The following is an 11,920-nucleotide window of genomic DNA, read 5'->3' on the forward strand; positions in this document are numbered from 1 at the left end:
GTTTCTATATAAAGCAGATCTTTCCTTTCCTAAGGTATTAAACATGATTTAAACATTATTTTAATACACATGTAGTTCAGGTTTTCACATTTAGGTCTTTAATCCATTTAGAATTTATTTTTATGATGGTAGGGGCCTTTTCTCCCACATCAACAATTGTAATATTTGTTTAACAGTCTATCTTTTATCCATTAATTTGAAAAGCCATCTTTATTAACTACTAAAGCCTTATATGGGTATTTTTCTGTTTTGGGAACTCTATTCTTTCCCATAGATTTGACATCTTATTTATAACAAGCTTTCAAAACTGCACTTCATATAGAAAATATCCTTGCAAGAAATTAAACAGAAATTTGCTAATGTTATAAAAAATACCAATTATAGATTGAAATAAAATGTCCACTTTAATAGTTATTACATAAATGTTTACTTACACTTATCTGAAAATTATAAGAGGACAATTTGTGCATGTCATATTCATATTACTATCCATATAGGGACAAATACACATAATCACATAATTATTTATTCAACTATATCAGGATAATACACAAGATTTTTGTTTGCTTTAGGCTTCTCAGTTAAAAGGAAACATCAAACAAGGAAAACGAATTACCAAAGATTAAGTATTAACAATATAAATAATAAAAATTATTTCTAAATGTCTTACATTTTGACAACTTTAAATTATACTTACATACTAATATTTCCGAAAATCATAAATTACAACAAGGGTCACTGTCAGGGTGAAAATATAGATTTTAAAATCTCTTAAAAGATACGTAATTATTATGCTTTAACATAATTTGATTTATTCTTGGCACATGTGGCATCTTGAAAAGCAAAAATATACTTTGCCAATTTTATGTCATTGTGCAGGCATAAGAGAAAGAGCACAGTCTGGGGGCAGACAGACCTGTGTTCCATTACCAGCTTTGTCTAAAGTTGGGTTGTGTGAGGCTGGTCAATTACCTCTTGGTGCCGAGGCCAGGATTAAATTAAATAATGTATATGTAAAATGTACAGTATGGGCACTCAATGAATGATATCCTTTCCCCAATTCATTCTCATTAAAGCAATAGTAAAATATCACAGTCTTATATTGTGGTACGATTTGAAAAATTGAAAAAAAATTGGGAAATAAAAAAATAATATCAATGTGTTTTGAAAAATTACACTTTTAATAAATAAGGAAATCCTTCATTAAGTTTAATATTTCCTACTAAAACCTACTGCCTACTATACCCTGATTTTTTTAAAAAAAGGCCTACAGTATGATAAAATGGTCAGTGGTTAAGGACTTTTGGTTTTCTTTTGTGCTATTGATATAAAAATAATGGCTATATTTAAGGCTCACTAAGTGATTGTAGTTGCCCTGAACCAAATCTATATTCTTGATGTTGCACTATCAGTTGAAACAGACTTACTGCCTTGAATGACCATCATAGAGAAACTTTCACAATCTTCTGTATTTGAACTAATCATGGCCTCCTTTAGGATTCTAAGTAAAGGTTGATTTGGAGGCATGTGGAAGTTCAGTTTGCCTGTCAATAAGGATGATTCATATACACAATCACAAATCCATATTTCTCTTGCTAAATACATGGTGTTTTGAAGATATAGGATTACTGAAAATTAAATTTATATTTTCACAAGGAATAGACTACTCTAGACAGCAATGTGTCCTACCGTGACCACCTAACTAGTCATCCTTCCAAATCTTACTCAAAAACCCCTCCTCCAGGAAACTTTTCCTAACCAAACTTCACACCTCTCCATTTATATCCTTTACATTCATGCATAATTTATATTAACTTCAACTTGCATATATATTATTATTCATATTTTTGAAATTGTGCCTTCCACTTCCAGCCATAATATCTCTTTGACTTTTTAAGCCTCCACAGTGTTTAGTGCAGTGCTGTGCATGTATGCATATGACTATGTATGTATGCATGTGGGGGGGGGGGGGTATGTTAAATGAATAAAAAAATAAAGAACCTGGATGTCTGCAGGGTAGAAAAAGTTTCATAATTTTTCAGAAATCAAAATTGCTGGACCTTCCTAATATTAAAAAAATATGATTTCCAAAGCTATCTCAGTTTAGTTTTAGACATGTCAATAATAAAAAGGCAGTGGAAAAATGATTTAAGAAATGTTTAAGAAATATTACAAAGGGCTTTCTAATAAATTATTAAGAGCACCAAACCAAAACATTTTACCAAATAGTGGTATAATCTTTCCTATGACTTTACAAATGTAGACTTCTTTTCATTTAAGACAGAGAATACTGAACAGGAATAGGTGTTGTGAATCAGGATAAAAAAGGCAATTCAATCTAAGTCAATATGTAAAGCACATTTTGCAACTAATTTGAAAATCTTCCTATGGTATATATGTATGGTATGGTAAATAAAAGAATGATTTATGTCAGAATTCTGTAGCTCTCTATAGTTGTGATAATGTAAAACATGACACAATACTGAAGTTGCTATTTAACAAGAAAAATTGTTTATAATAGCTGTTAATATTAAAATAGTATATAATAAAAAAATTATTCTCAAGGTGTATATTTTCAAGTTTGCCTGACAGTGTCCTTTTGAGAAATCTGACAATTTGCAGTTAGATTACAGATATTTGAATTTCACTTTTATGATTGAAAATATTACTTACATAACAAACAATATATAGTAGCTTTTTACTGAAGCACTCTGCAACTTATATTTAAAGCTTTGCAATACAACAAAATTCATTGTACTTTCTATAAGTTAAATTACACAACATTTATGTATGTTATAATTTTGCAAAGAATACATAAATACAACAAAACATAAAAAATTCAGGACCATAACAATGGAAAATTTTACTGTCATTCTAGATGTTAGTATACATGTTTGTATTGAGTTTTAAGGTATTTTAAACACAAGAATCTTTATCTTTAAATAACATATTAAAATTATCACGTTTGGAGGAAATAAAATAAGATAAATAGGAGGCAAGGACAGTTTTTTCTCTTGCTGCAAAATGCCTCCTTGCTTCCTCAAATACTTCTATGTCATTTATAGAGCAAATATTATGACATGACAGCTTTGGCAAATTATAAGCTTATTTAAGTCGTTTCTTACTTTGAAGAAAGAAAAAAATTTTAACTAAAACTTCTGATTTTGGCTTATTCATTTTCAATCTCTTTTTTTCTAATATACAATAATGGTATAAAAGCACTTCTTGAAATGCTCACTATTCATCATTTTAAACAAGACAAAATGAATTGGATTTATTTATATAATTAATCAAAATAGGTGATCAGTACAGATACTAGGGTGAGGTCCTAGAATTTGTTACACGTAGGGCTAAACTAGCAAGAGATCGCATGGCAAAAGTAGAAACTTTGTGACATATCCCAGCTTTTGAAATATAGTTAGAAGCCAATCGAAAAAGCCTTTCAGCACCGAAGGTATTGAAGTGCCCAGGAAGCACCTTCTCTACCAGACCTCTGTCCACTAATTCTATCAGACGTTCACAGGTTCCAACATAGTCACTTATCCTGCTGTAAGGAAGCCAGTCAATCAGTGATCCATCATACACGACATCTCCACTGAAGAGAATCTTTCGGTCTTTGTCATGTAAGCAAATACTGCCCCTGGAGTGACCTGGCATGTGCATAACAGTGAGTTGTCTGTCACCGAGGTTGATCACATCCCCTACAAATTGAAACAGAGTTTACAGATAAACATGTTGTGTACTTGACTCCAATCATTTAAAGAATGGAAGAGAAGAACATTAAATGGTTTCCAAGAAATTGGGAAGAATGACACTTACTTTAACTTTTATTTCAGAAGTACTATCTTTCTTAATGATAACTTAAAACTAACCTGCCTATATTTCAATCCTATTGTTTGCTAGACTGGTGTTTGTCAAAGCGAATAATGTGAAACACTACTTCTGCAGATTATTATGATATATAGAAGAAAAGAAGATGATCCTGTGGTCAAATAATTTTGGGAACTCTTGCTTCAAACAAAAAATTAAGCAGCTTTCTTTCTGCAAGACTTCTTAGAGCTTTTCATATACTAATGTATATTGTGGATATACATAAGGTAGATATAGGTGTACAATTTCTCAAACTTATTTGACAATGAAGATTTTACTTTTCAGAACATCCAGTATCCCATTGAAACAATCTCTGAATTTTGCTCTAGTGAATTATACCACATTTTGCCCCTCGTTGTGTCACCGTGTGAGAATTAGGGCTTGAAGAATTGAAACAAAGGATGATGCTCTGACTAATGCTATTGCAGAGAGTAATAAACTGTCTTTGTCTCTGACCCAGGAATCTCACATCTGTCAAATTCCATTAAACTGTGGCAGGCTAACTTGCTAACTTGTAAACAGGGTAAAATCCTAGGATTTTACAATTATTGACAGTGGGGAGGAAGCAGAGCAATATGAGTCCAAAATTGCTACATTCCACTGGAATTAAATCAGTACTAACTTGAAGTAAATCATGACAAAATAAGGGATTCATATTGTAACCTGTAGTGCAAACACACACAAAGGAAAAAAGTCAAAGAAATATTGCTAAAAAGTTAATAGAGGAATTAAAATGGTGTAATAGTCAGGATTTGCTAAACATAAAAAGAAAACAATAAAGGGGTAACAGAGGGGGAAAAAGCAATGAGACATAAATAAAATAACAGACCTAATTTAACTATATTAATAATTACATTAAATATAAATAGAATAAACACTCTGATCAAAGGCAGAGGTTATCAGACTGTATAAAAAGGCAAGATAAATGCAGTCTAGAAGAAAAAGGCTATAAGGTCAAAGACAAAAATAGGTTGAAAAAGTTGTACCCTAAAAATATTAATGATAAGAGAACCAAAATGGCTATATTAATATTTAAAAATAAATTTTTACATAAAGAATATTACTAGAGAAAAATAGGTATATTTTATGAGGATATATATTAGATCAAAACATTAAAAATACAATAATTATAAATACATATGCACCTAAAACAGAGACCAAAAATGCATGAAGCAAAAACTGACAGAACTGCAATAGGAATAAGCAAGTCAACAGTTATACTTGGAGAGTGCAGTATTCCTATTCCTTTCTGAATAATTCATAAAACAGATAAATAGAAAATGAGTAAGGATACAGAAGACCTGAACAACTCCATCAGCCAACTTGACTTAACTGATATATATAAAACACTTTACTCCTAAATAGTGAATTACACATTCTTTTTAATTGCACATGGAATATTCACCAGGCCATAAAGCAAGTCTTAATAAACTTGTAAGAAATAAAATCATAAAAAGTATGTTCTCTGACCACGACATAATTACATCTGAAATAAGAAAATGAACAGTTAATCCATAACGTGTTTTTAATAAACAAGAATAACAATATAGGCCACAACCACAGGGCCCACCCAGGGTCCCAAAGCATGGAGCCAGGGACTGGAACCTCCTCCCACAACCAGGCACACTGCCGCCACCACCAGAGGGCCTGCCCAGAGTCCCAAGTCATGAAGCCGGGGACTGGACCCTCTGCCCACAACCAGGCACACCACTGCCACCAGGGAGCCTGCCTGGGGTCCCGAAGATGGAGTCAGGGACTGGGACCCCTCCCTCAACCAGGCACACAGCTGCCACTACCAGCAACTAGTGGTTAGACACCACAACCACCATGCAGATGGTCCTCCAGCCACTGGAGTGCATTAACACAAGGAGAGTCACCAGCAGAGACCAAAGAAAAGAAGAGGATGTCTCTCTCCACAAAGCCCATTCCAGAGTGACAGAAGAAGCATCTGCTCTATGATAATATTAGGGGACCTGAACACACCTCTGAGCCTTGGACAAATCATCTAAGCAACAAATCAACCATTACTCCTTCAGAAGGAGAGAAGAAATCTAGGGTTATCAGAGGTGGCAGGGATGGGGGAGGGAGAGGAGGATGGGGAGAGATTGGACAAGGGGCATAAAAAATAAGTATGACTTGTAACAATATATATGCTAGTAAGATTGATGTGACCAACCTATGTCAATGTTGAACCCAAAAAATATGTATAGTCAATTGATTCAATAAAAATTTTTAAAATATAAAAAAGAAATAATTAAAAAACATTGAAAGTTAAAAAAAAGAATAACTATAATTAAATTAGAATTAACAAAAATAAATATGGGAAATATCCAAATATATGTGAAGTAACATCACACTTCTACATAACTATGGATCAAAGAAGAAATCAAAAGAGAAATTAGAAAGTATCTTGAACTGAATGAAAATAAAAACATACCAAAATTTATGGAATATAACTAAAGCAGTGCTCAGAAGAAAATTTATTTCTTTAAATGCTTATTTTATACAGGATTAAATGTTTAAAATCAATCAACAAAGTTACTATCTTAAGTTAGGAAAAGAAAAGCAAATCAAACACAAAATAAATATTAGGAAAGACATAATAAAGAACAGAGCAAACATAAAGTAGGAAACAAGTACCAATAAAGAAAATCAATAAAACCAACAGTTGGTTCTTTGAAAAATGTAACAAAATTTATACATCTTTAGGTAAACAAATCAAGAAAAAATTATAGAAGACACAAACTGCCAAAATCAAAAATGAACACAGAAACATTATCACAGACCCTCAGAAATTAAAAGGAGAATAAGGGAATATTATGAACAACTTTAAGCCAACAAATTTGACACTTTAGTTGAAATAAACACATTTTTTATAAGAGACAAAATACCAAAAGTGATGCAAGAAGAAATAAAATCTAAATAGACCTACATCATGTAAATAAATTGATAATTTAAAGTCTCCCCACAAAAAAAAGTTCAGGTTCAAAGATGGCTTTGTTGGTCAATTCTGTCAGTCATTTAAGAAATGGATAATATCAATCCTAGATAAAGACTTTCATAATATAAATGAGGAGAGAAATCTAACTCAATTTTACCCAAATAAAAACTAAAGACAATGTAAAAAAAAAAAAAAACGAAAGAAAAGAAAACTACAGGAAAATATTCTTAATGAATGTAGTTTCAAAATCCTTAACAAAATATTGGCAAATAAATCCAGTAACTTATAAATAGGATAATGACCAAGTGGGGTTCATCCCAGAAATGTTAAGTCTGGTTTAACTTCTAAGACCAAGGGGGGTTTATCCTAGAAATGCAAGTTTGACTTAACTTCCAAAAATAAATTATTATCATATACCATATTAATGAAATAAAGTAGAAAGCCATATGACTATCTCAACAGATGCATAAAAAGAACATGACAAAATCCAACCTTCATGCATGATAAAAACTTCTAGCCAACTAGAAATAGAAGGTCTTGAACTTGGTAAAGGGCACCTATGAAAAACCTACAGGTAGTATCTCTCTGAATAGAAAGACTGACTGCTCTCCCCTAAGACAGGAACAAAATAAGAATGTCTGCTCTTACCACTTCTATTCAACATTATATTGAAGGTCTTAGCCAGTGCAATAAGCCAAGAAAAGGAGAGTAAAGTCACACAGATTGGAAAAGAAGTAAATCTGTCTTTATTCACATACAACATAATCTGATATATAGAAAATCCTAAGTATTGTAGAAAAGAGTTAGAGAGTTAAAAACAAGTTTAAAACATCACAGGATACAAGATCAACACACAAAAAATCAATTGTATTTCTAAATGCTACAAAAAACTATCAAAAAATGAGTAAAAAAGCATTACATTCAAAATTATATCAAAAAGAATAAAATATTCAGGAAAATTTTTAACAAAAGATGTTTTGTTATATCTGCACAATGAAAACACTGTCAATAGGAATTAAAGACCTAAACAAAGTATGAGAAATGTGATGTTCATTGATTGGAAGACTCAAAACTGTTAAGATGGCAATTTAACCCAATTTTTCAATAGCTGAACTAATACAACTTTTTGAAATGAATGGAATATTCTGTAGCAATACTGTTCAAAATAGTAGCCACTACCACATGAAGCTAATGGCACTTTAAATAAGGCTAGTGCACTAAGGAATTAATATTTTAATTTTAATCAATCTTAATTAATTAAAATTTGTATTTAGATAGGCACATATGGCTAGTGGCTACTGTAATGATCAGTGCAGATTCAACATAATCTGAATCAATATCTCAGCATACTTTTTTGAGGAAACTGAAAATTTGACTCTAAAATTTACATGGAAATGCAAGTGACCTAAGACAGCTAATAGAATTATGAAAAAAAGAACAAGTTTAAAGAATTATACTACCTAATTTCAAGAATTACAGTAAAGCTACAATAATTAAGACACTGTGTTATGGACTGATAGACATAATCAATGGAAGAGAATAAAGTCCATAAGCAGGTACTCTTCTGGTAAGTGGATTCTTGACAAAGGTCAGTCAAGGTAATTCAATGGGTAAAAGGATAGTCTTCAACTAACCGGACTGGGACACTTTGGACATCCATATGCATGCAAACAAATTTAAACAAAGACCTTTCAACCCTTACCTCAAAATATTCACAAAAATTAACTCAAAATAGGTCATAAACCTAAATGTGAGAGCATCTAGAAAAAAAGTAGGAAAAAATTTTTGTGATCTTGGCCTAGACATAGAGCTCTTAGATATGACACAACAAGCATAAAATATAAGAAAAAACGAATAAATAATCTTCATCCAAGTTATAAACTTTATTAGTTAAAAAAGATACCATTAAGAAAATGAAAAGGCAGGCCACATACTGGGAGAAAATATTTGCAAAGTGTATATCTGATTAAGGACATATATACAGAATATATAAAGAACACTTATAACCCAATGATAAGAAAACAAAAACAAATGGAGAAAAGATGCTAATAGACCCTTTAATAAAAAGAATATTTGACTAGTAAATAATACCTTTTTGAAAAGATGCTCAACATCATTTGTCATTAGGGAAATGCAAATTAAATCACAATGAAATACCACTGCACACTCACTAGAATGGCTAAATTCAAAAGGACTGGGCCGGCCCGTGGCTCACTCGGGAGAGTGTGGTGCTGATAACACCAAGGCCCCGGAATTCCTTCTTACCCGAATTTAGGAGTAAAGGAATTCCTTGGTCTTTGAGCATCATTAGTTCTTAAAACAAAAAACAAAAAAACATATATATATATATACACATATATATATATATATATATACACATATATATATATATATACACACACACATACATACACACATACACACACACACACACACACACACATACATACACACATACACACACACACACACACACACACATATATAAAATATATATGGGATCTAAAACAGGGATTAAAATTTTACAGTAAATAGTGGGAAACAGCTTGGTGAAAAATTTATTTTAAAAAATTATTAAATTTAATCTTATCAGCAAAGAGCATTTTTGACAGTTTACTAATCAACCTTGGCCACAGTTCCAAGAAAGATTAAATTTAAAAATATTATGTACTCTAGAGTGATATTTTCTTCTCATATAGAGGGTCTTTTTGGCAAAAACACTCAAGGGCTTCATCAATTTTCCTAAGGGTCTTTCCTAATACTTTTTAATACTGAATTTCTAATTATTTGCTTTCGAAGTGCCATTTGTGTCATTATCTGTGTCACTTTTCCTTTCTTCCATTGTTAACTGATTTGTCTCAACAACAGGGCTACTCAAAGCATGATCTGAGGACCAGTAACAGTAGCAGCAGTAGTAGCTTTCCAGGTGTTTTTTACGCATGCTATAGTTTGAAAAGCAAACCAAATCCAGGTTTCCAGAATTTGCCTGGCAATAAGAATCACCTGCGATGCTTGTTAAACCTACAGATTCCTAGATCGACTCCAGAGTTTCTAAATCAGTCGACCAGGGAAGAGTCTCTTGAGTATGTATGCTGAATAAGGAACCAAAGTGATTCTCATTACCAGGCAATATTGCAAAGCAATGAACTATAAAAGTAGTTTTAAACTTTAGCGCGCATCAGAAGCACCTATACGGCTTGTTAAGACACAGACTGCTGAGCCCCACTCCCAGTGTCTGATTTGGTATATCTTGGACAGTGCCTGAGCTTCTGCATTTCTAACAAGTTCCCAGACAATACCGAGGCTGCCGCTCCAGGACCACATTCTGAGAACTACTGCTTAGGGAGCACCGCCTCTTCAGAGATGACAACATGTGAAGAAGGCTGAAGTGCAAATAGTGCATAGTTGTAATCGTACTACACAATTCTGTTCAATGTAATTTTATAAAATAATACTGTATCTCTCAAATTGTGGTACGCAGGCCCACTGCATCAGAATCACTTATGGATTCTGTTAAAAATAAGGATTCCTTTGTCCCATACCAGCCCTATAGCATCTGAAGTTTGGGGTATTAGGCCTGGAAATCGCTATTTTTAATAAGTTCCCCAAATGATTTTTTTGCACACCAAAGTTCAGAAGCCACTGTCATTATGCCTAATGACTTTCTTGACAGATGATGCTATGCACTGTGTAACCACAGGGCTAAAGGCTCTGAAAGAACTTTGGTCCTAATTGTACTCCCAGAAAGTACAATTAGAAGCCAGGACCCTGGCATCTATCCTGGGTAAATCCATTGCAGGGCATGCAACTGACTCAAAAAAGAGCCTCACTTGCTGCCTCATCTTTCTACATGGTCTTAATACCAGCAATGACATTATGATGGTATCAGGGTATCAAATTTCTCCACATTCCATTCATAGGGGGTCAGAATTCCTTTGTAGGATATTAAGTCCAGATTTAAGGTGCCTCTGGGGATTACAAAGCATTGCCATTTACCGTATGATTGGCAGGACAGGTAAAGGAATTTTTGCTAAGTTGTTGGAGACCAATTGTTTAATAAATGTCCAGAAAGGAAAGGTGTGACGGAAGTTTGATCCTAAAAAGAAGCTGTAGAGAATTACCAATGCAGGAACAGTCCTATTGATCTTTGGTTATATCTAGGTGGTATTTAACATATTTAGCAAAAGATTAAGACATAACTACCACCCATCAAAGTGGATATCTACACTCCTATGCTGGCATCTGATAAGGCTCATCTGATAAAGCAGTAGTGGCTGAATATCATTAGCTCAGCCATTATCCTGTGGCTTTATAAATGCTTCCCATATGCTGATAATGCTCAAATATAGAATTTCACGAAGATCTCTCTTACAAGAACCAGAATTGACTTTGAAATGTATCATGCTTGCACACGTGTGCACGTGCTCACACGCACACACCCAATCCTTCCAAGCCTCACCCTGATCTAGGTCGTCCAGATTTCAATCATACTAGACTTCTTGTGGCTTCTCAAGGTTCTCAAGTGTCCTTTCCCATCTTGGCATCTGCCGTCTTTTCTTATTTCAGTTTTTACCCAGAGAAATATATGTACACATTTCAAATAAAAATATTTCAGAAGGGCTTAAGATGTAAGAAAAATTTCTTTGACCCATTCTCACTCTATCTCCAGTCTTGCTCCTAAGAGGAAACCACTTTCAACTAATTATTTATTCGAAATCTTTTCTTTAATTATCTATTTCTTTAATTATCTATCTATTTCTTTAATTATCTATTTCTTCTGGTAGTTGCCTCTACCAGATATAGTTATCTCTAAATAATGTTTATATTCCATTTCTTGGCTTACTAATTAGATATACTCTACTAATTTCACACATATATTATTTCTTGGTTTTAAATTTTTATGTTACCCATTGACTCCCGCTGTGATATAGAATTTCCAGCTCTTTTTACTCCCCACTCTCCACATATCACTATACATGTATACATTTCTCATTCTCTCACTGCCTCCCCCACCCCAAAGCATTACGATGGGTCTTCCAAAAGTTCATGGAAAGATTCATATTATCATCCTTTTTTTTTTTTTTTTTTTTTTTGGCTGGCCAGCACAGG

At 32.9% G+C, this 11,920-nt stretch overlaps 1 protein-coding gene across 1 annotated transcript in view; it reads right to left on the reverse strand.

The window, feature by feature from the left end:
* Positions 1-381: 381 nt before the first annotated feature.
* MBLAC2 (metallo-beta-lactamase domain containing 2) overlaps positions 382-11,920 on the reverse strand; it is a 17,778-nt gene continuing 6,239 nt past the window's right edge. The window contains exon 2 of the mRNA XM_008579373.1: positions 382-3,701. Coding sequence (XP_008577595.1) covers positions 3,316-3,701 — 386 coding nt within the window. The 3' untranslated portion in view covers positions 382-3,315. The remainder of the gene's footprint in view (positions 3,702-11,920) is intronic.

The sequence above is a fragment of the Galeopterus variegatus genome, unplaced genomic scaffold, assembly GCF_000696425.1.
Source record: "Galeopterus variegatus unplaced genomic scaffold, G_variegatus-3.0.2 Scaffold1871, whole genome shotgun sequence".
NCBI lineage: Eukaryota > Metazoa > Chordata > Mammalia > Dermoptera > Cynocephalidae > Galeopterus > Galeopterus variegatus.